At 36.1% G+C, this 25,574-nt stretch overlaps 1 protein-coding gene across 3 annotated transcripts in view; it reads right to left on the bottom strand.

The window, feature by feature from the left end:
* The window catches only part of PIBF1 (progesterone immunomodulatory binding factor 1), a 245,544-nt gene that overhangs the window by 154,354 nt on the left and 65,616 nt on the right, over window positions 1-25,574 (bottom strand). For all 3 annotated transcript variants that reach the window (XR_004054729.1, XM_010377651.2, XM_030922358.1), the window contains one exon: window positions 15,701-15,799. Coding sequence is in view for 2 of the 3 variants with exons in the window: in XM_010377651.2 (XP_010375953.1) it covers window positions 15,701-15,799 (99 nt within the window). In the remaining variant the exon portion in view is untranslated. The remainder of the gene's footprint in view (window positions 1-15,700; window positions 15,800-25,574) is intronic.

Raw genomic sequence — 25,574 nt, 5'->3', positions numbered from 1 at the left:
ATATAAAATTTTGCTTTAAAATATAAATATGTATATATGTATTTCAGTTCTTTCAAAACAGAAATTGTTTTAATTTTTAAAATTCTCTACAGTGTGTCATGTACAAAGGTTCAATAAATATTGACTTGAACAATTTCTAGCCGACCATACGAAAAGTTTAGAGAGATACTTTGGCATTTTATTTCTCTCTCCATAGTCCATACTCCAACAAAGAGAAATCTGAGCACACGTACATATTTTTCTCCAGATTCTCATCTGAAACCATGGGGAGAGATATGTTTCTCTTTTGCCTTTTGATGTACTCAGTTAAGTGCTGAGCTCATAATGTCAGCTCTCATTTAAAATAAAAGGAAACAAGGCAAGCAACATTAAACATCTGAAACTGACAGGAAGGGAATGTTAGGTTCATCTATACATTAAAGAATTAAGGAAAGCAGAGAACAGTTCATAGAATGGGCTATGGAGACTCAATTCTCACAGGAAAAAGGCAGTCATATTAATTAATTTCCATTGGGTTCTATTATAAAATGGTAATGGAAAATGAGTTTAGCTATATGGAATTGTATGTCATGTACAATTATGTGGGAACAAATTTATAACATTTATCAGATGTTATCTGCAATTAAAAATTCATAAAAGTGCTTATACAATTAAATTATAATTTTTACAAACAAAATTCATAAAAAAAGATAACTTTTTTCATAATCCTACCTAAATAAACTCAAAATTACTATTGCTAGTCTTTTTTATTGAAAGCTCATGAAATATTTGAGCCATTTAAGTCAATACTGCTCTAGTGGTCTCTATCATTAAAGACAGATATATATATATATGTATATATATATGTGTATATATATATATATATATATATATATATATAGTTAAGTAGCCACAACCTTTAGCTATAACTTATACTTTGTAAACACTGTCTAAAACTTGTGGAATGAAAACTCATACATAAGAATAAAGAGAGGCGATCAGAGCTAATAACTTTTTTACAAGTGGAATGCTTAATATTTAGTTAGGGTACAGACAATAATGGGAAAAAGTAGTTTTGTCTTTAGAAAATTTTTAAAAAAATTTTTTGGTAGAGCTGGGGTCTCACTATGTTGCCCAGTCTGGTTTCAAACTCCTAGCCTCTAGTGATCCTCCCACCGTGGCCTCCTAAAGTGTTGGGATTATAGGAATGAGTCACTGCACCCAGCCATGGAAGAGGTTGTTTCTATAATGAAGAGGTGATATTGGTTATACTGGATACCAAGTTGAAGTATCTGCTGACTTACTACTTGATCAAATGTATGGTTTAACCAACAGCAAAACATGACACAAAAGAATAGACATGTTTTGTTACACCAACATACAGAACATTCCATTCTTATAAATGATAGGTTAATTACTATAACTTGACTTTCCTGTAAACTACTTCCATAAACTATTTCAAAGCTAACATTTCATTGTCATTTACAGGTAAGTGAGTACCTTTACAGGTATGTGAGTTCCTTTACAGGTTTGCATATGGATAGCCTATCAGACTAGAATGATCTGGGTGCATTCTCGCCTGCAGGCAAGGAGAAATATTCTTTCTTTCTCTTTTTATTTTTTTAATAAAGAGACAGAGTTTTGCTCTGTTGCTCAGGCAGGAGCATAGTGGCACCATCTTAGCTCAGTGCAGCCTCAAACACCAAGGCTCAAGGGATCCTTCAACCTCAGCCTCCTGAGTAGCTGAGATTATAGGCACAAGCCACTGTGCGTGGTTAATTTTTTTGTGTGTGTGTGCATAGATGGGGTCTCACTTTGTTGCCCAGGCTGTTCCTGAAACCCTGGCCTCCAGTAATCCTCCTGCCTCAGCCTCCTAACGTGTTGGGATTACAGGCGTGAATCACCACGCACAGCCCGGAGATGTATTATTTTGTGCATCTGCCATCTTCATGATTTTAGACAAAAAGAATTTTAGAAATCATAGGCATAATTACATGCAGAGAATCTATGAATAATCTAGCCAAGAGAAATTCACATTTGGGGTCCAAGTGAATTAAAACATTTGAATTTTAACAATAGATATGTGACGGTCACTTAAGCTTTGCTATTTGAAGATGCATAAACTAATTTTCTACTTTTTACAAATAATATAGACACTTCTCATTTATAAAAATGAAAACACACTACCTTGAAGTTTTAAAAAACACATCAATTTTAAAACACATGGTTTTTTTATAATTTACAAAAAGATGGAAGAAAAATCCCAATTGTATGAGCTGCTAACAATTAGAATATACAGTAAGTAAGGAAAGGGGACTTTTTCTTTAGAGAGCTCATTGTAATAGGGAAGTTTACTCATCTGCATGAAATATTTTTTACCAGATCTAGTCAGAGACTGCTCTACCTTTATGATGCTGAAAAGAGAACATAGACACATCTTACTTTAAAAATCAACTAACTAGATGATGGTAATAATAATAGCTAATATTTGTTGAGTACTTAAAATTAAATAATGAATTTCATTTAATTCTATTAATAACTGTATTAGTCCATCTTCATGTTGCTGATAAAGACATACCCAAGACTGGATAATTTACAAAAAAAGAGGTTTAATGGACTTACAGTTCCACATGGCTGAGAAGGCCTCCTTGTGAAGGCAAGGAGGAGCAAGTCACATCTTTTGTGGATGGTGGCAGGCAAAGACAGAGAGCTTGTGCAGGGATGCTCCCATTTTTAAAACCACCAGATCTCGTTAGACTTATTTACTATTACAAGAACAGCATGGGAAAGACCCAACCCCCCATGATTCAATTATCTCCCACCCGGTCCCTCCCACAACACATAAGAATAATGGGAGCTACAAGGTGAGATTTGGGTGGGGACACAGACCCAAACCATATCAATAACTGTATGAAGCACAGACTTATATAATATATTGGTTGTTTTTCCTTTCATTTACAGTAATATACTTTCAATGGCTAAAATGAATTCAGCATACCTTCACATCTAGTAATGATGATTTCTAGAGAAGCAGAAACTAAATGACCATACAACTGGGATATATAATACAAAGATACATATTATGCATAAACATTTATTAAAATCAGGAATGACTTGAATGAAAAAAATAAGGAATGAAAATAAAACATGAAACAGTCATCATGAGAGCATCCCAAATCTAAAGGATCTCAAATACAGTAGAGCAAAATTTAATTGCTAGCAATTAAATGGCCTAAATGAAGCTAACATAGCCTGTCAGAATGCTAGGTGTTTACACTGTATCTGTTAAAAATGTATAACTACTCTGTTTCTTTAATCCTAATGTCACTGTCATGATGTTTTTAAAGAATGTTATTAAAAGTCACACAGGAAGATTTTAAAGTCATAATAAATACACGTCATAGATTATATGGCAGAGTCTAGAATCTCTAAGGTATGATTTTGTTCAACAGCTAACAGTTTGGCAAATGACACATTAGTAGGTTGAAAAGACAGTCCAAAGAAATATCATAGAATTTCAGTAACTCCTAAAATTAGAAAATTCTAGTTGAATAATTTCAAAATAAAATGTTACCCTATTGAAGAATTCAAGCAAATATAACTCACATGAATTAAAAGGTGTACGTGGTAGGTTGAATGGTGCCCCCAACCCCGCCAAAAAAGAGAAGTCCATGTCCTAACTCCCGAAAGCTGTGACTATTACCTTATTTGGAAAAAGGGTCTTTGCAGATCTGATTAAGTTAAGCATCTTGAGATGAGAGACCTGTCCTGAATTATCTGAGTGGGCCATACATGCAATCAGATGTATCCATATACGAGGCACACAGAGGAGAAAGCCACATGAAGACAGAGGCAGAGACTAGAGTGATGTGGTTACAAGCCAAGGAAGCCAAGGAATGCCTGGGAGCCCCCCAGAAGCTGGAAGAAGCAATCAAAGGATTACCCCTAGAGTCTTAGGAGAGAGTAAAGCCATGTCAACATCTTAGTTTCAGAGTTCTGGTCTCTAAAATGGAGAATAAATTTCTGTCATTTTGCCACCAAACTTTGGCAATTTATCATTGCAACCCTATGAAATACAGTATAAATTTTGTTGTTTTTGATGTTTATATTTGAGAACAAAAATATACCTACTGACGTTCAACTTCACATATACTATGCTTCATATACTATTTACTAAGCATAACATAATGGTGTGGCAGAAAGAACAACTGGGATGGGAACAAAGAGAACAGATGTGTAATTATGGCTCCATTTCTAGTAACAGTGTAACTGAGGACAAGCTGTATTACCTCTTTAGACTTGTCTCCTCATTTGCAAAATGAATGCAAGATTTGCAATGATCTTGAGGCATTTTTCAAACTAAATTTTTATGAACTTTTAAAGTGTTAAAAATAATAAGGCACAGTGTAAAAATTATAGTAACAAAAACCAAGAATATTTAAAAGATAACAGTAGACAGGTTGGACAACGAAATCTGCCAGAAGATTCACAGGATTGCATAAATTTATACAAGGTAATTATTAAATACTTATTCAGAGCTGGCAATACGTAAAATTCTCTATATAAATTGTAGTTTTTACAAACACTCATGAAGTTTTTGTTACACATCCAGATGTGTGCTGGGCTTCACATTTTCTAATAGAAACATGGCCTGAATGGCTTACAGAAAACACACTACTGCCTATTACGCAGGTATTAAAATAGTTAATATGTATAGAACAGTTAAACAGTGCTAGGCATACTAAAAGTTTAATAAATATTAACTTTACTATTATCTAGGACACATCATATATTCTCTTCTCTAAATTACTATCTTCTATCCATAAAAGGGCCTCACAACTACAACTTTTTAAGATAATGTTAAGAGGGTTTATGTAGTAACAAAATTTAAAAATGGTAACCATTTTTTTTGCTCCTCCAAAACATACATTTCCAATCAATCCTGTTTCCTTTTACTGAAAGAACTGTTCATGATGACTACAACACTGAAGTATAATTTAGAAGCAGTCTCTAAAACTGGAAGTAATGTTCATCTAAATATGCCTGCCAAGTTTAAAAATGTATTAGAAGTTAAACTGAAACATGTTGAAAATGACTCATTGTGGACCAGAATATACACTGTAGGAAATAAGAGCTCATTTACAAGTGGGAGAAATACACTCACACTTCATCTGTGGTAATTCTCTGGACTTTCCTTCCAGTAAACATCATATTTTAAAATAATCGTGGAAAATAATCTTACCCTTAACTTTAGTGTTTATGAGTTGATTTAGTTCGCTGGCATTCCAATTTTTCATACATCTTTTTTTGGATGTGAGTATATTTACCAAATGTAAATCTATGAAAATTTCCCCCTAAAGCAACAGAGCAGCAGCCTATACAGAAAGCTCTATGAACACACACACGCACACACATGCGCACACACACAACTTACGCTCTTACTTTCTCTGGTTTTCAGTTCACAAGCATAATGACCAACTATGACGCTAGATTTCTAAGAAACATCTTAAAAAATGTGCACACATATGTTTCCTTCATCCACATCATTTCCTTTTGATGCTATTGATGGGTAATCAGAAGAACATGTACTTGAGTTCTTTTTCTAGTAACACTTACATATTTGTATTGATTCAGTCTATTTTCTCAACGTGTAACCCCAAATTACACATTTGGGAGGCAGCTGGCTAGACTTAGAAAAGATCATGGAACACCCCATCCTCCTCACTCTCAAACAAGGTCTGTAAGATGAATGAACCTGATTTTTAAGCTAATTTATGAGTCACACACTTAAATATATATCCATAATTGTAACTTTAATGTGGCCTTAAGCAGGATTTAGTTAATAAGTGCTTATGAATTAACATGATTCCAACTTGTTTATATTTTCCGAGTTTAGTTTCTTTGCTTCATCAAATAGTTTTGAAGCATAAACCATAGTAAGCAATTAACTGAAATTATCTGCTCAGCATGCTCTTTATTTAGAACTTTATCTAGACAGTATACATACCCTTAAACTATGTTTTTAAAATGTAATCATCGCCTCTGGCAACAGTTGAGTTGCCTGGGCTGGGCATGGAACTCAGAATAGGAAAATAAGCACTTTCCCTCTTGGAAATCTGACATGTAAAGATTTCTGAGCATATCTTTATCGTGTACATAATGTCATTACAGAGGGATTCTCAAGGTTCTGAATTATTATTTTAAGACAATCTGTAATAAATTATTTTAGAATAGTTTAATTCTGTATTACTTTGCCTTTTTTCCATCTTTAAAAATCCTGAGTCACTTTTTTTTTTTGAGACGGAGTCTTGCTCTGTCGCCCAGGCTGGAGTGAACTGGCAAGCTCTCCGCTCATTGCAAGCTGTGCTTCCCGGGTTCATGCCATTCTCCTGCCTCAGCCTCCTGATTAGCTGGGACTACAGGCACCCGCCACCATGCCCGGCTAATTTTTTTTTTCACTTTTAGTAGAGACGGGGTTTCACCGTGTTAGCCAGGATGGTCTCCATCTCCTGACCTTGTGATCTGCCCGCCTCGGCCTCCCAACGTGCTGGGATTACAGGTAAGAGCCACCGTGCCCGGCCCTGAGTCACTTACTAATGTGGAAGAAGTTTTATTTTTGACCCCAACTGTATTTCTTTTCCTATATACACGGTGTGTTTGTCACATTTACAATTGCTATTAGAAAAGATGTGTTTAGCCTTCTTCCATCTTAATTTATGGTCTCTGTTTTTTTACTTCTTTGGTGTTTGCTTTGCTATCTGTCCTTTGTTACATAGCCTGTGATTGATTTGTTTTCCCCCTCCTCCGGTAGTATGCAAAATATACAGTCTGTTCCATTTATAGTTTTAAGTGATATGTTAAAACATACATTTCTTCATAAAACTATTATTTCATGAAATTTGAGAACATTATATATGTAATATGTACAGACACTATTTCTCTTACCATCAATCCCCTAATTTTAGTTGCAAGTTTCTGCTATTTTGCCTCTACTATTATTTTTATGTTATAATTTCTTGTTAACAATTATGATTACAATGTTTTGTAACCAAAATGATAAAGGTCATTAAGATTACATTTTACACTAAATGTTCACTGCCAGTTCTTCTTTACCTTGACATCTCAATCCATGAGTTCTTTGACTCTTTCTTTCTTCAGTGAAGTTACAATTTCCAATAGGTTTTTCAGGAAGGCCATATGTAATATGTTTCATGGGACCACACATGACTGGTTCCTTCTCATCTTTCAGACTGCACACCTCCCTGAATCATACCCTATTTCATGTATTTCAAATAATTGCTACTCTCTAAAAATTATTTATTTTGTTATTTGTATATTTTCTGATATACATCACAGAAATACAAGTTCCATTAAGACAGAGAGCCTTTCATCTTGTTAAACCCTTAATCACAGTGCCTGAAAATGGTGCTTGGTGGTTAATAAATATTGCTAAATGAATAAAGCATTATTATGGAAGAAAACGTTGAGCTCAAATAAATGAATTTATTTGTTTATTTGAGATAGGCATCCCACTACGTTGCCTAGGCTGGTCCTCAACTCCTGGACTTTAGCGATTCTCTCGCCTCAGCCTCCTGAGTACCTGGGTCTATAGGTACGCCACTGCATGCAGCTTAGACTTACTTTTTCTTTAGTAAATGACTTACTTATTCTGTCCAGATACTTCTAATTCTATTCCTTTAACATTCATGTTCTGTAACTTCACTTAGATTTACGACATTGCTGTTTCCCATCCTCTTCCTACTACCCAGAATGTGATGAATTCTTCTAAATTGCAGATTCCTTATTTCAGAAAATGTTTTCTTCTATTGTATCTCTAAATGTTTTCTTTTCCTGTTCCATTTTGTTGTTTTCTTCCCTTGGCACACTGAAGGCGAATATATACTGTCTGTCCTCCATGTCAATTACTTTTTGTCTGTTTTCATCACTTTATTCTTTTTACTGTTTTATAAACATCCAGCCCCAAATTACCAACATGGTTTTCCAGAGCTTCCCTGACCCTAAATACTATTTCTCTTTCATTCCTTTTTATTTCTGTACTATCATTTTCATATAGTTTCTCTCATCAGTTTTTGCCATCGTATTCTAATGCCATATTTTTGGCTTCAACGATTGCTGCATTTTTTCTGATCACTTGAAGACAGGACTTTAAGACCAGCCTGACCAACATGGCGAAACTCCCATACCTACCAAAAATACAAAAACTAGCCGGGTGTGGTGGCACACACCTGTAGTCCCAGCTACTCATTAGGCTGAAGCATGAGAACTGCTTGAACCCTAGGAGGTGGAGGCTGCAGTGAGCCGAGATCATGCCACTGCACTCTAGCCTGGTAGCAGATTAAAATATAAAGATCAAAGTATATAGAAATATGAAAAAAAAAAAAAAACACTGAATGGAAATTTAGGACAGCTGGTTTCTTTATCAAACTTTAAACTAGACCAATATGACATAAAAATCACTTACTCTGCTCATCTCATTTTGCATGCCTTCTTGCTTTGGCCTTGTACCAGTATAAAACGAGGACAAAACTCCTACCATTACCAGAGAACTGGGATTGAAAACATAATTTCAAACAATATTCATTTAAAAATACTTACAATGAAAATTACTTTAAAATACATAATATATATGTACATAATATATATCTTATATATAATAATTATTACATTTTTTGTAGAGATGAGGTTTCACTATGCTGCCCAGGCTGGTCTGAAACTCCTGGGCTCAAGTGATCCTCTCACCTTGGCCTCCCAAAGTGCCTGGATTACAGGTGTGAGCCACTGTAACTTGCATAGAACATTTTTTTTTATATAAAACAAACCATAACTGAAAAAAGTTTACTATTAAAATTAATTTTGAATTGCAACCTTACATTTTAGATCTAAACATAGGATTCTATGTAGTAGCCCACAAATGTAACAGTGTATTCAATTTATTCCACTACAAACACTGAATTTTAAAATTTCCACTTTTTGGCAGAAACAATCTTAGGAGCGCATGCAGGGATTCAAAGCAACAGAACATGACGTAATAACTGTTCACGTTCACGAAAACTGGGTATTTGTTACTTATCAAATTGTTCAGCCTGAATTGGGACATACATGGATCTTTTATTTGCCTGAGAAAAGTACTTTCCTTTGTAGAAAAAGTAAAGTCTTTGAGTAAAAAGCCATTTTCAATTCATTTGAAAAATGGCACGCCATTTCCATACATTTCTCTTTATAATAACACAGGTTGTTTAACCATAAAAATGTGGCATTTGATAATAAAAACTTCTAACATAAATGAAAAAGATGAGGCTAATTATACCTGACTAGAACATTATGTATAGGCAAGCCAGAGGCTTTACTTAAGCATGATTCAGGGTAATCACATTCCACATAAAGATTAAAACATAGGAAGTGACAAAGGAAGCCAGCATCACATATTTGAATATGAAAAATTTAACCTCTGAAAAATAAAACAATATTTTTCCTTAAGTTTCACTATATACAAAATATATACGATATTCCCAAAATATATGAATTTAAACACATAGGCAACATAGGCACTCTATACTCAAAATAACTTCAGTAGATTCTCTCTCTGCTGACACACACACACACACACACACCCCTAAAAAAACACGAGGAAAGTGAACTACAGAAATCTTTTAAATAATATTCTCATAATGAGCTTGGGTTCACCATTTCTTTTGCATGGTAACTTAATGAGCGTATCAACTCTTTTACATGGTTGTCACATCAGGATGAAAGGGGGCTTTAAACTCATCAAGCTGCCCACTTGATGCTTCCATCTTTACAAGCACATTTCTACTGAATTTGGCTTATGCCTGAATACTACTAATAGAGAATGTGTTAGATGCTAAGGCATTCTGAAAAGTCCTACTATCTTTACACTTTCTTGCAGTGATCAGCCAGTGATCCCTATTCTACTACTTTAGGTCTTGCCAAGTAAGAAATCTAGCTCTTTCATATGTGAACGCTTAAAATATTTGTAGGTAGTTATAGCCTATCACTAATAGGGCACTTTTGAATCTTTTTGCAGTTATGGCCATATTCCTCTGAAAACCTTTTAGTTTAAAGCTTGGGTGCCCAGGTATCAGCATAATTCTATAGGTAAGGTAATTACAGATCACATTCTACATATAACTTCTATTACTGTAGGATAGTATCTCCATATTGAAACCTTCCAGGTCATTTTCACATTTCATGTCTAAGCCTATAAAACCTATAAACCATAGGTTTTCTGGACCCAACTGCATGATCTTACATTTATTCCTATTAAAATTCATTCAGTTCATTAATTCTCCCTGAAAAGATTAAATCCTTACTTCATTATTCAATTAATTTGTTATTCTTCTCTGTTTTATATCAACTTTGTTAAACATAGTTTTAATTTTTCCTGAAATCACTGACAAAAATGCAGAAATATAGTACTGCAGGATATTACAGATGAGCATCATATATCCACTTCTTAATTAATGATTCTCTAACAACATTTGGATAAAGCCCTTCAACAGTTACTAATCCATTTACCTGGCCTTGAACTGTCCCCGTATTTTCCCCATATTGTTTAAAAGGATGTCATGGAAAGTCTTATCAAATCCCTTGTTTCCTATCTAACTCATTTCCATGCTTTACTGCTGCAATATATCTCTTAAAAATTGATATGTAGTCTTCTTTGATTTATTCTTAGAGAACCCATCCCAACTCTTGGTGATACTTGCTTCTTTCAATAGCAATCTTAAAAACCACTGCAAGCACGGCTGCTTACTGAGCATAATCTATGCCGTACACTTAAAATATATTGTATCTAAGGCTCAAAGCAATCCTAAATGGTTAGAATCATCACACCTATCTGAAGATGGAAAAAACAAAGGTTCATCAAAGTATTTACATCCATTATAGTTAAAAAAAAGTCAAGTGATTTGCTTAAAGTTTATATAAGATTGCATCAAATTATTACATCAGAGTATAATTTATCAAAATATGACATGTAATGTAATCTACCAATATGTTCCTTAACAGTTGCAAGAATCTACTATCTTCTTCCCTTTTATGAAAACAAGATGGCATTTGTTGACTCCCTTTATTCATTCCCATTGTTCACCAGGAGTATTAAAAACATAATTTCTTTAGTTTCTCAGTAACTATGATTTGAAACTTGTTAAGAATTCTTAATAATCACTATTTGTTTAAATTTAATTAAAAACACACAAAAAAGAAAAAAACACACTGTAAGTTTCAATATGTATGAGGTACAAAACAGGATACATATTTATGAGGTACAAAATCTTTATCTGTCCACCAACCACCCAACACCCAATTTCCTTCTCCAGAAGCAATAAATATTAATAGGTTTTTCCTGGTCCTGATAATAGCCACTTACTTCCTTTTGTGCAACTACATTGTTGTATTCTGGAAGTGTTTTCATGAATTACAATTCTTTTAACTACTGCCTAAATGTCAACTATGCTACAGTAAATAAGGTGGTATATATAGCATTTTGAACCTAGCAAGTATACCTGCAGGACAACGTATTAGAAATAAAATTTCTTGATCAAGAGCAATGTGTGGCTGGGTGTAGTGGCTCAAGCCTGTAATCCCAGCATTTCGGGAGGCTGAGGCAGGCAGATCACTTGAGGTCATGAATTTGAGACCAGACTGGGCAACATGGCAAAACTCCGTCTTTACTAAAAATACATAAATTAGCCGGGTGTGGTGGCACGTGCCTGTAATCCCAGCTACTCGGGGCTGAAGCACGAGAATCGCTTGAAACAGGGAGGCAGAGGCTGCAGTGAGCGGAGACTGTGCCACTGCACTCCAGACTGGGCAACAGAGTGAGACTCCGTCTCACATACATACATTACACACACACACACACACACACACACACACACAGCTATGTGCATTTGTACTTTTGATAGGTATTATTGAATTACTCTCCATATTAGTTGTACCAATTTAAAATCCCACTAGCAAAGTTAAGATTGCCTGTTTTTCCATATCCACGCAAATACAATGTATTATCAACCTTTTGGTTTTTAGTGGAAAACAGGCTTTTTTTTTTTTTCTGAGACAGAGTTTCACTCTTGTTGCTCAGGCTGGAGTGCAATGGTGCAATCTCAGCTCACTGCAACCTCCGCCTCCCATGTTCAAGCAATTCTCCTGCCTCAACCTCCCAAGTAGCTGGGATTGCGGGCATGTGCCACCATGCCCGGCTAATATGTTGCATTTTTAGTACAGACAGGGTTTTGCCATATTGGCCAGGCTGGTTTTGAACTCCTGACCTCAGGTGATTCAACTGCCTTGGCCTCCCAAAGTGCTGGGATTACAGGCATGAGGACCATGCCCAGCTGAAAATAGGGATAGTTTTAATATGAATTTAATGACATGACTGTGACAGATATTGCAAATATTTTTTCCAAGATTGCATTTGCATTTGTTTTTTGACTTTCCTTACAGCAGTAACGCCATACCAATATTTTCCATTTGTAGGAAATCAAGTTTATCAATTTATTACTTCTATAACTCCTAAGTTGCAAAGGCCTTTTGTAATTAAAGATTATAAAAATATTCCCCTATGGCGTCTTAGGTTTTTAATGGTTTTACATTTAAATCTCTGATCCATATGAAATTTATCTCGGTGTAAGTTATGAGGTATGGATCTCAATTTTCTTTTTCCTCTAGTTGGCTACCCTAGTGACCTGTCACAATTCATTGTTCTTATCTAGAAATGCATTTACTTAATTTTTCCATATAAGCCACAAAACTTATTTGTCTGGTTTTTAAAAAAATATTTTTGGGTTCTATTTGGCTTACATTAAATGCATAGTTTAACTTAAGGAAACTGACATTTTCATGAAAAATAAAATTAGTTCTCTATGTACACTACCCCAAAATTTAACTTCAGATGAAGAAAAGGCATAATGTAAAAAATATAGTTATAAATATTTATGTGGAAGAATACATGTACAAGAATAGCCATGATAATTGTGAAAAAGAATTTTTAGTGTTGCTCTGTCAAGTTTCACAAAGTCATTTGAAAATTTTGGCATGAATTGCACTTAATTTATATATTAAGAAAGAATTAAATTGATGATACATCTAGAATTCTACTTTTAAAAATGTCATTTATCAACATTATGATCCTAAGCAGGGATACTTTTCCCTTCATTTATTGATATTATATCTTAAAAAACAGGTAAGTAACTTTAGCTATTTTAAGCATTTTGTTAAAGCCTAAGCTTATTTTGAGTTTTACATTCCCAGATACTATTCTCATTCATTCACTCATTTATCCATAAGTCTCTGGTTCTGTAAAGTACTTTACAGTCCTGAGCATTAGCTCTATTTGCTGCTCAAGGGTTATTTTTAGTGGTATCTACAAACACTTTTTTTCCTTGTCTTGATTTTAAAACTATCATAAATATTTAAGGTTGGCTGAAAATTAGGCTCTGAATAAGCAAGGCTTTACTATGACTTCAAAGAATTATGAATAAATAGCTTCCTCTTATCTGGCAGTTTGAAAATGAGGTCTTCCAGTTTATCTAAAATTTTAGTGGAAAATTCATTAGAAAGATATCAACTTGTGAAGAACAAAATTTAATAAAGTTTCACAACAAAACTAAATTGGACAAATTATTCTATGATAATAGTAGTTATCATAGGAAGGCACTGTTCTAAGTGCTTTACAAACATTAAATAATTGAATCCTCTATTATTTAACAGATACTTTTAGGTATTAGAGTATTGCATGGCCTTCAGGTGAATATCAGCTGCAAATGTATGGACAAGTAGGATAAGAAGGATTTAAGTTAAGAGTGTAGGACATAAAAGAGCTTATGATAAATATAAATTGGTCAATTTTATGGTCAGATTTACTATTCTCTCCAACTTTACAAAACCATACAGTAGCTATTAAGTGAAGAATATAAGTTCTGATTTACTAGGTAATATCTTATGCTTTCTTTTAAACCTTATTAGTTTGCCCATAAATCTGATTCTAGAGCCATCCCTAAAAATATACACTCCTAAAACTACACATTAAAAACTGACATCAACACAAAGTCAAATGAATCTTTAAGGGACATCACATAGTTTTGTAAGTGGAAGGGTTACACATAATGAAATATAAAACATGAAGGCTTTATAGGAACGCTAATGAAAGGAGTTGATTTATATACCATGATCTTTTACACTATGACCTTTACTTTTTTTTAGATAAACTAAAAAAAAAATTTTTGAGACAGAGTCTCACTCTGTTGCCCAAGCTGGAGTGCAGTGGCATGACCTCCGCTCACAGCAATCTCTGCCTCTTGGGTTCAAGTGATTCTCATGCCTCGGCCTCCTGAGTAGCTGGGATCACAGGAATGCACCACCACGCACTGCTAATTTTTGCATTTTCATAGAGATGGGGTTTCACCATGTTGCCCAACCTGGTCTCAAACTCCTAGCTTCAAGTTATCCACCCGCCTCAGCCTTCCAAAAGTGTTGGGATTACAGGCATGAGTCACTGTGTCTAGCCCGACACCATGATGTTGAGAGTAAGACATACTTCCACATTATAGGAACGACTTCTTCAATATAACATTTGTTAAAATTCTTCCATAGGACAAGTTTATAAAGTTGATGTGAATTCAGAAGTATCACAATTTGAGCCATTCTAAAAGATTTTTACAACAGGTTAGTTATATGAAGACTCGCCTCAAATTTTAGTTTTACATATTGCTTATATCTCAAATTAATCTGGTCTTCATTTAACAACTAAAAGACCCATTGAACTTAATTTCAAAAGTTTATTAGTATGTGAAGGGTATGCAGAAACTTTCACACCATTTTAGCAACTTTTCTGAAATGATTTCAAAATGAAAAGTTAAAAAAATAAGGTAGCCACTGTTTACGCTCTATATAGTCAAACAATTGAAAGTGTAGAATGTTTAATGAAGTAATGATATTTACCATAATGCCCATCAGTTATTTTACTTTTAACAAGGCTACTAAAAATAAATATCATATTCTATTGGTAAATTAAAGATACATCATTCTCTCTGATACTCTCCTTCCAACACACATACTTTAGAACATACAGATTCTGAAAAAAAAAACAAAAAAACCTAGGGATTATACAATGGTACAATCACTTTGGTGTTACCATTGGCAGGTTTTTAAAAAGTAAAACATTCATCTACCCGATGATTAACAATGCCACTCCTAGGTATTTAGCCAAGATAAATAAAAACACACTTTCAAAAAATTATATGGCAGCTTTATGCATGATAGTAACAAACTGGAAACCACCAAAATGACCATTGACAGGTGAATAAAATATATTCATACTCAGCAATAAGGAATGAACTACTGATACAACAACGAAGTGGAATGAAAGAACCTGGACACAGAGTATTTTTAGTCTAAGAGGAGCAAAACTAATCTATGGTGACAGAAATCAGAAAGTGGTGCCTCTTGAGTAGTAGTGATTAAGGACTGAAGGGCCATAAGGAAACTCTCTGGAGTAACTGAACTATTCTATACCTCATTGTCAACATATACAATAATTGCATATTGAAAAAAATAAAGCATATAAATTATACCTCAATTGAAATGAAAATTATTCTCTTTAAAATACATTTTCTAAATGAATATGTAACAGAAACAATAATAGTTCGAGTTTTAACATTTCTATTTTCATGATGCTTACCTGTCTAAGAGCTGATCATGTTTTTCTAAAGCATCCTTTTCAGCCATCACTGCTCGTTCCTTTTCAGCCACAGCATTATCCCTTGCTTCTCGGAGATTTCTAAAATTTAAACATGCATTTCAGTTACTTCAAATGTGTGATTTATCCATGTTCTTTCTTAAAGATGGACTATCTGACAATCTTAAGGACCCATCTGAGAAGTTGGGGACCCAAAGTGTACACTATATATATACCTGCCTGGCTTGATTGTCTTGAAGAGCAGGATACACCATTGTAGGTGCAAATATGGTCTATCTCGATATCACACCACCCTTCTCAGCAGGGGTCAAAGGATAGGCTAAGCAGTTTGTATGTAATTTATGTATTCCTTACCAGAAGCCAATGAGATAGGTGTAATTACTCATATATTTCCACTAGAAAACTGAGGTTTTGGGAGGTTAATAAATGTCCCACAAAATATTTTAAGTGAATGATATATTGTGGATAATCAAAAGTGCGGTTTAGGATACGAGCAAGAGAATCGTTGAAATGAAGAACCTTGAAGTCTCAGTTATATAGGAAGGAAAGGGAAGGAAACACAGGTTGACAGACAGGATAAAGCAGAAGGGACAAATAATTAGAGGTCCTGATAAGATATGACAGATTAAGTCAAAGTGTAATAGTTGTACAAGCAAGATGGAAGACTGGAGAATGGTGATTTGGAGGTAGAACAGAACTTTTCAGTGGCAGAATTTTGGTGGCTAACAAGATAGGGTATGAAAATCAGTATGGCTAAATTAAGTAGAGCTGAGATGAAGGTCAATATTTATGTAGGGCTCAAGGAAGTACGAGGCTAGGGCATTGGAAAAGTCATCTATTTAACAGTTGAGAGGACAGTAGGAAGGAACTGAAATTGATAGAAAAAATACATTTAGTGTCAGTTAAGGGAAGCTGGAAGATAACAATGACTAGTTGGGAGATTACACAGCTAGCCATGAGCTTCCAAAGATCAAAATGTTTGCCTTTTAATCAATATGAAACTTTGAATCAAGAAAAATACCAACAATAAGTTTCTTTCAGATAGTCACCTATTTTTTAAAAAATCTCCTTCTCTAGCAGTTACAACATAAATAACAAGAATGTAATATAAATGATTTTGCTCACCTAATCCCTACAAAGCCCTTATGTTGTATTTTATAACCTACTTTATAGTTGAGTAAACTGAAGTTTAGAGAGCTCATGTACCTAGCCCTCAAGTCACACAGTCTAAGAGGACCATAATTTGAATCCAGTTATTTCTTACTCCAAAGCCAGGGCTTTTTACATCATGCCACACTATTCTCATGAAAAACGGGATTGGAAATTATTATTTTTTATTATTCATATAGAATGTGAGTAGGGAGTCGTGAAAGCCATGAAGTTTTAATAAAATTATCTACTGAATATTGGATAGAAATGCTCAGTACTTATACTTGCTGTACCAGTACTCAATCTAGTCTTTTGCATGGTGATGTTGTCACAGGATCCTTGGGGTGTCGCTTTGTCAGCTGGAAACCTTTGTAGCCAGTGGTGCCTTTGTCCGAGTTATGCTCAGGCCCACTGGGCTTGTTCCACCCACTCGGCCTCACAGGCTGTACTTGGCTTAAGCTCTACTAGCCGGGATCCCACACCTGCCAAGGGCAAGCCAAGTGCAGAGCAGCAAGGGGTGCGTGAGCAAGTGAGCGAGTGCGGGGTTCAACCACTGCGCACAGCCGGGCACACAGGCTGTAGTGGGGTAGGCAGCTCCAGGCGCTGGCTCCAGGTTCCCTGTGAGGCTGTGACAGGACAGGCATACTGAAAGTTGCTTCCACTGCTGGCACTGGGGAATGCAGTAGTGCCCGGAAGCTTGGAGATGCCAGGAACTGCAGAGCCCCAAACAGGTGTCAGAGTCCTTGCTCAGGGAGCTCCTAGGTCTGGGCTCCCCAAAGGGCTGCAGCTCTTCTCTCCTTCCCACTTCTCGTCTTGTTGCAATGTGGCAAGTGAGGGGCGTGTTTCAGCCCTGTTTGTGTTACGGCTCTTTCAGTCCCACCATTAAGCAGGTCCCAAGTTCTTGTCCTGTGTCCAGGAAGAATGAGGTACACAGACAACTGGAGCATGAGTAAGGCAAAGAGGTGCTTTATTGAGCGGCAGTACAGCTCTCAGGAGATCCAGAGTGGGTAGCTCCTATCTGCAGGCAGGCCATCCCAATGTCTGCTCAGCTCCTGACTGAGAGGAGACCCACAGTCGGTAGCTCCTCTTTGACGTCCAGACGTCTGCCAGAGCCCGAGGTTTTTGTGGGCTTCAGTGGGGAGGAAGTACATAGGTGACAATGGGTAGGCCGGGGGAAAAAAGGACCGTAAGTTCTCAGTCTGTTCTGTGAAACTGGTGGCGCAGCTCCCATGCTCCAGGCCACCCCTGGCTTGAGGTGGGGCTTCACCGGGGACCCACCCCTTTCTGTCCAGGAGCCTGCCTGCCTCCTGCCGCCATCAACCAGCTGTAACCCGGCGCCTGGGCTGGAGTGCCAAAGGGCACCTGCAGGCCTGCACCAAGCCGCCCTCATCCCCCACTTTGGCTGGCCTCCCTCCCGTGCTTGTCAGTGTCCAAAGTCTGGAGGAGGCCGAGGTGGCAGAGGGCTGGGGTGTCAGTACTGCCCCAAGAGCGGGCACACCTGCAACAGTTCCCAGGCTTGGCCTCAACTTTGCTCCGAAATCACAGTGGGCGGTGGGAGTAGGGAGAGGCCAGGCAGTGGGAACAGGCCTTTCTGAGCCTGCGGGGGAAGAGGGCTCCCTAGGCCGACGAGAGTGAAGTAATGCCTGGGTCCGCAGCTGCGGCTGGGCCGCTGCAGCCGCACCTGGGAGGGCTCCCGCCTCTCCAACTCGAAGGGGTCTGGGTTTCTGCCTGTTTCTGGCTCCTGCCGGCTCAGTGGAGCATGCAGCCCTGGCCGCGCGTGCCCCACTGCAGCTGGCATCTTTACAGCAGTTGCTCCAGATAGGCCACTGCTGCCATCAATATTAACAACAAATTTAAAAATTTAAAAATGTCAACCATTAGAGATTTGTCAGTAAAACAGTTTATAAGCCAGAAATAAAACAGTTTCTTTAGAAATGTTGGAGTACAGGTAACTCTTATTGAAAAGAAAATAAACTACTTTTGTTGGTTATTATATAAGTGGAAGTACATTCTAAAGTAGCTGTCAAAAAATGACATATTGTTATTTTCTGATGCCATCCTGATTGCAACAACCTTCAAAAATAATCTATTCTCGAACTGAAACATGAAAAATTAATGTTATAGATAGAATAAAATTCTCAAACTATATTAAACATTTATATATTTTTCATTTCTAAATGATCTAAATATTTTAGTCAGTAAATCACCACAAACTGGTTTCAATGTTCATTTCTCAAATATAGCCTCATTATTCTATATGTTATTTTGGCAGCAGAATTACAAGTAGATCACATTTACAGGACTAATGAATCACGAATGCTCAATTGGTAGATGGAGACGCTTCAGTCCCTGATATTTCCTTTCTTGCAACAATGGACATTAGAAATAAAAACAAGACACAGGGAATGAAATAAAACCTAGAACAAGCTAACATCAGGGCTTGTGAAAGGAGGTATGATTAGAGGGTACTATGTTAAGGCATGTTGAAGTATGATTAGAGGGTACTATGTTAAGGCATGTTGAAGTATGATTAGAGGGTACTATGTTAAGGCATGTTGAAGTATGATTAGAGGGTACTATGTTAAGGCATGTTGAAGTATGATTAGAGGGTACTATGTGAAGTGCTATGCTAAGGCATTAACAAAATTCTATGGCCACAAAGAGGAGCTCATTACTCTTTACTGGAGTAAGAGAGGTAGGTGAATAAAGTGAAACATTTTTAAAAAGTGACATGTAAGTTGGGCCTTGAAGGACAAATAGGTAAAGCAATTCAGAAAGAGAAAACAGAAATGAACTGGGGAATGGACCAGAAGAAGCTGAGGCTTCTACCAATAGGTCCTCTCACGGGTGTTTGTGGGTAACATTTCTGTGTAATCCCAATCTCCTTATCAAGTACCACACCTTCCATATCCAGTCCATAACCTGCATTCTTTAGCAAAAAGCAGCAAAATTCCTTATAACAAAAACTTCCTTTAATATTACCAATTCACAGGTTTCATATGAAGTCTGAGAGAGATAAACTAAATGTATTTTTCCACTGACAATAATAGCAATAGTATACTGTTTACCATGTGCCAGAAGCCGTTCTAAGCACTTTACATATCATAACTCATTTAATTGTCACAACGATCCCACAAAGCAGTTGTATCATTACCTCCATTTTACAAATGATAAGACTAAAACACAAAGAGGTTAAGTATTAGCTTAAAGTCACACAAGAAGTATGCTACGGAGCCCAAATGTGCACCCAAACAATTTGGCTCCAGAGTCTGTGGTGTGAATCACACTACACTGCCTCTTAAAATTTCCTTTGCTTCACAGATGTTTTCTCCTTGAGAAATTCTGACACTATTAGATTTATATTACATGACCACCTCAAGGCACCAATAGATGTGAAATCAAAATAAGCCTTGAAAGAATTGTGAATATATTATACATTAGCTTTTATGGCCCACCGTATGTAACATGCTCTTTAAAAAATAAACTGTTTGATAAAACGCTAGATGTATTCCTTCCGCAGGTAAGACAATAACTTTCATATAACTAATAAGTAATCCATTTCTAAATGTTAAATGCATTAGAAAATATAACAGAAATACAATTATGGAACAAATTACAGGAATTCAAATGTTCTTCAAAAGAGAAACTTGAAAAATTGATAGAAGCTATCTGCAGCATGTACAAGCTAATGAAGCTCAAGTTTTAGAAGTCCAAACCAAGTGTATAATCAAATGTAATTATAACAAAGAAAATGTTTCAAAATACAAAAATCTGAATATATCCTCATTAAAATACCTGTATAAAGTTAACATTAGATTCCAACACTGTGTTTTTCATCATTCTTTCATGTTGTTTCCTAGCAACTCTATGTATCTCCCATATTCACATACGTATTTCTCCCATCCACCCTATGTTGTTTTGGAGACATACTGAGAGGAAAGAATGAAGAAAAGAAATCTGAATACTCTGTGAAATGCAAAGGGAAAGTGAGTATCCTACTTTTATAACTAGAGTGTTCAAATAATGTATTTTTCAACCTGGGGCACTTTTTAGAATAAAAGAGGGTGCTATTAAAAATTATGCCAGAACAGGCATAAATCAGTACTTTCTTAGACAAACCAAGAGATATGGTTACTTAAATTGTAACATTCAAATGAGAAACTTAAAGAGTTCTTAATCATTTACTTAAATAAAAGGTTTTAATATTCTAATAAAATAAACAGTTCATACACAATATAGTGCCATTTGTGCAGCAGATAATTGAATACACAGAAGTTTATTCAACAGCTCACAACTGAAACTTGAAAACCTCATTATAAAACATTCGTAACAGGGTAGAATGTATTTTCCTACTACTAGATGACAAATTTCACAGTACCAATAGGCTAAATCTATATTTATATCTGAAAAGTGTTAAGAAAAATGTCACGAGAAAAACTTTAGGAACATTTGAAATTTGAACAGTATCAAATCAGAGTTTGGCAATGCGAGGAGTACGTCTCAGCCTGAATAAACATCCCTAATGCCTCAGAACTTAAAATTTACCAAGCATAAATACTGAAAAAACAAAAACAAACAAACAAAAAAACCATGGCTGTCAGAAGAGCTCAGCAGGTGTAACTAGGCAATCTGAACTCTTCCTTCTGTCTTCATGTAAAAATATTTTTGACTAATACAAGTAAATATATTTTTCTAGTTAGAACAACAAAGGATTAAAATAGGCTGTTTTATATGACAGGCTTATTTATAGGAAAAGTGTTTGAATTTACTGTCTCTATCTCCAGTGTCTTCCTGGACACAACATAAAACTGCTCAATTCCATATCTGATGCCTTTGATTTTAAGATGGCGTAAAATAGAAGGGTTGCATGTATATTATGTTGTTTCTATCCAATGACTGGTAGTTTTACCTTTATCATAGATGAGTGAAAAGTTAGTGAGTAGGACATAAAAATGAAATAAGCAAAGTGGAAATCTTATTTAATAAAATTTCTTGGGAGAAGCTACACATTTTAAGAGTAGAAACTTTTTGAGATCATTGTTGACTGAAAATGCTACACTTTCCTATCCTTTTATTATAGTTGGTGCCTTGGTTTAAAAGTTTGTGTCCTCCAAAACTCAAGTTGAAATTTAACTGCCATTCTAACAGTATTAAGAGGTAGGACCTAATAATGGTGATTAGGCCATGAGGGTGGGACTGGTGCCATTATAAAAGGGTGAGTTTGGCTCCCCCAGCTCTGTCTCCCACCTTCTTGCCTTACGCCATGTGATAATGTAGTGAGAAAGTTCTTGCCAGGTGCCAGCACGTAGATATTGCACTTACCAGCCTCCAGACCTGTGAGCCAATAAACTTCTGTTCACTATAAATTACCCAGTCTCAGGTATCCTGTTATAGCAGCATAAAATGGACTGAAGACAGTTGGTGCTCAAGCAGATTTCTGTTTGTTTGTTTCTAGATATGAAAACTTAGGCACAAAGTAAACACCAAATCCAAATTATGGTTGAAAAATTATAAAAAATTTAAGTATAAAAATGCAAAATATTTGCTTAAATCCATTAATGTGTTAAGGTTTACAAAGCAGCTGACAGGATAAAAGGTAACATATCAAAATGAAATAGAATGAATCTGGTAGATGGTTAACTGAGTAAACTACTATATATCTGTCACTACACTCAGTCCTGATTAAATTCATTATAAACCTTTGAATAGGTTTTCATTTACAGCCACCTAATTTCTAAAAAGTAGTACCAATTCATTCTTTCATTCAATAAATATTATGTATACTGAGCATTTACTGCATACCAGGCACTGGTACTTGGGAGTCAAGGACTGAACGATACATGAAAACTCCTACTCTCATGGAGATCACATTGTAGTAGGAAAAAAACTGCAAAGTAAATGACTATGTAGTATTTTGATAGATTATAAGTGCTTTAAGGAAAAACAAAGCAAAGACAACACAGAACAAAGTCAGAAAAGACCACAAGAACAGGTGTATCATCAGGAGTAGATGGTTAAGCAGTGGAAACTGTGAATACAAAGGACCTGCGGTAGGAGCACGCCTACAGGTAAAAGAACAGGAGGCCAGCATGACTATGCGAGTAACCAGAAGAAAGTTCTAAATGAGGATAGGGTAACTGAATACTGATCAGGTAGTATCACAGGCCAATGTAATCATTTAAAGCTTTACTAAGTTTAATGATGGGGAGCCTTTTTATTTGAGTAGAGAAGTGATCCAACTTGACTTATCATTTAACAAAAACTGTGCTAAGAGACTGAAGAGGGCAAGGAAGAAAACTGGGGACCACTTAAGAGGCTACTGCAGTAATTTTTAGGCAAGAGATAATGGTGACTTGAACCAAGATAATATGCATGAGATAGAGATCATAAATCCAAAAGGATTTGCTAATGAACAGAATATGGAATGTGAAAAAAGATGACTTCAGGTTTTTGGTCTGGGCAAGTGGAAGAATAGAGTTGTCTTTAATTGAGCTGGGTGAGACTGAAGGTGGAGCAGAATTGGGAGGTAGAATGGAACAGAAATTTGCTTCTGAACATATTAGGATGCATATTATTAATAGATAACCAAGTGGAAATGCCATGGAGGCAGCTGCAAAAGTTGTCAAGAAGATGAGGAGGAACCAACAAAGAGAATGAGTAGGTACAGCTAATAAGGAAGAGAAAAATTTATAGTGTGTGACATTATGGAAGCTAAATAATGTGTTCCCAGGAGTAGGGAGTGATCAATTGTGTTACATACTGCTAGTAAGGTCAAGAACAGTAAGAACAGAATATGACTACTGGATTTGGGCTACATGAAGGTCTTAGGGGCTTTGGTAAAAACATCTTTGTTGGAGTAGTATTGGGGAGGGGGGCAAAGGCTTGATAGTGGATATGAATAGACACTTCTCAAAAGAAGACATTTATGTGGCCAACAAACATGAAAAAAAGCTCATCATCACTGATCATTAGAGAAATGCAAATCAAAACCACAATGATACCATCTCACACCAGTCAGAATGGTGATTATTAAAAAATCAAGAAACAACAGATGCTGGTGAAAAGCAGGAATGCTTCCACACTGTTGGTGGGAATGTAAATTAGTTCAGCCATTGTGTAAAACAGTGTAGCAATTCCTCAAGGATCTACAACAAGAAATACCACTTGACCCCGCAATCCCATTACTGGGTATATACTGAAAGGAATATAAATCACTCTACTATAAAAAGACACATGGACACGTATATTTATTGCAGCTCTATTTACAACAGCAAAGGCATGGAACCAATCCAAATGCCCATCAATGATAGACTGGATAACGAAAATGTGGTACATATACACCATGGAATACTATGCAGCCATAAAAAAGAATGAGATCATGTCCTTTGCAGAGACATGGATATGAAGCTAGAAACCACCATCCTCAGCAAACTAATACAGGAACAGAAAACCAAACACTACATATTCTCACTCATAAATGGGAGTTGAACAATGAGAACACACGGACACAGGGAGGGGAACAACACACACTGGGGCCAATTGGGGTTTGGGGGGCAAGGGGAGGGAAAGCATTAGGACAAATAGCTAATGCATGTGGGGCTTAAAACCTAGATGACCCACTGATAGGTGTGGTAAACCACCATGGCACCTGTATACCTATGCAACAAGCCTACACATTCTGCACTTGTGTCACAGAACTTAAAGTAAAATACACTTAAAAAAGAAAAGAAAAATAAAGGCCTCTTTGCCAACTTCAAAAATTATAAATGCTTGTCTGGGAATGGTGGCTCACACCTGTAATCCTAGCACTTTGGGAGGCTGAGGTCGGGGGGAGGATCACCTGAGCTCAGGAGTTCAAGACTCAGCCTGGGCAAAACAGTAAGACTTTGTGTGTGTGTGTACATAAAATTATAAATGCTTTTATGAAGCTCTAATGATCCATACTCAGCCCTCAAGCATGGAATGTGGTTTACAAATTCTCTTAAAAGACAGAGTTTCTTCACTGTTCTCAGCAAACTAACACAGGAACAGAAAACCAAAACACTGCATGTTCTCACTTACAAGTGGGAGCCAAACAATGAGAACACATGGAAACAGGGAGGGGAAACATCACACACTGGGGCCTGTCAGGGGGTGAAGGGCTAGGGGAGGGAGAGCATTAGGAGAAATATCTAATGTAGATGATGGGTTGATGGGTGCAGCAAACCACCATGGCATGTGTATATCTATGTAACAAACCTGCATGTTCTGCACATGTATTCTGGAACCTTAAGTATAATAATAAAAAAGACAGAATTTCTATTTTAAGTAAATTACATTCAAAAATTATAGTTCTGATAGGAAATCTTTGATCAGTTTACATAGCCCTAACCAGTTAAATGGGAGTGTGCACTGCATTGCAGTCAAATGTATCTAGTTTTTACCAACAAAACATTTGTAATAATCACAGACAAGTCACAGCTGATGTCTCAATTTCCTTACTTGTAAAATAGGGATATTAATACCTAAACTTCATAAAATGTGTTTGATTCTGTTCTACAATGTATGTGAAGTGTTGAGTACAATGCTTGATGCATAATAAGTACTCAATAAATAGTAGCTATGGTTAGTATGCTACCTAAATATGAAAATGTAAATTAAAATGTAATGTTCATTTAAAGGTTGATAATTACAGCAATGTTTCCTCAAATTTTTTATTGTATAAAAT

The sequence above is a fragment of the Rhinopithecus roxellana genome, chromosome 18 (assembly GCF_007565055.1).
Source record: "Rhinopithecus roxellana isolate Shanxi Qingling chromosome 18, ASM756505v1, whole genome shotgun sequence".
NCBI lineage: Eukaryota > Metazoa > Chordata > Mammalia > Primates > Cercopithecidae > Rhinopithecus > Rhinopithecus roxellana.
The sequence above is the reverse complement of the archived record's forward strand: the minus strand, read 5'-3'. Positions and strand labels throughout refer to the sequence as shown.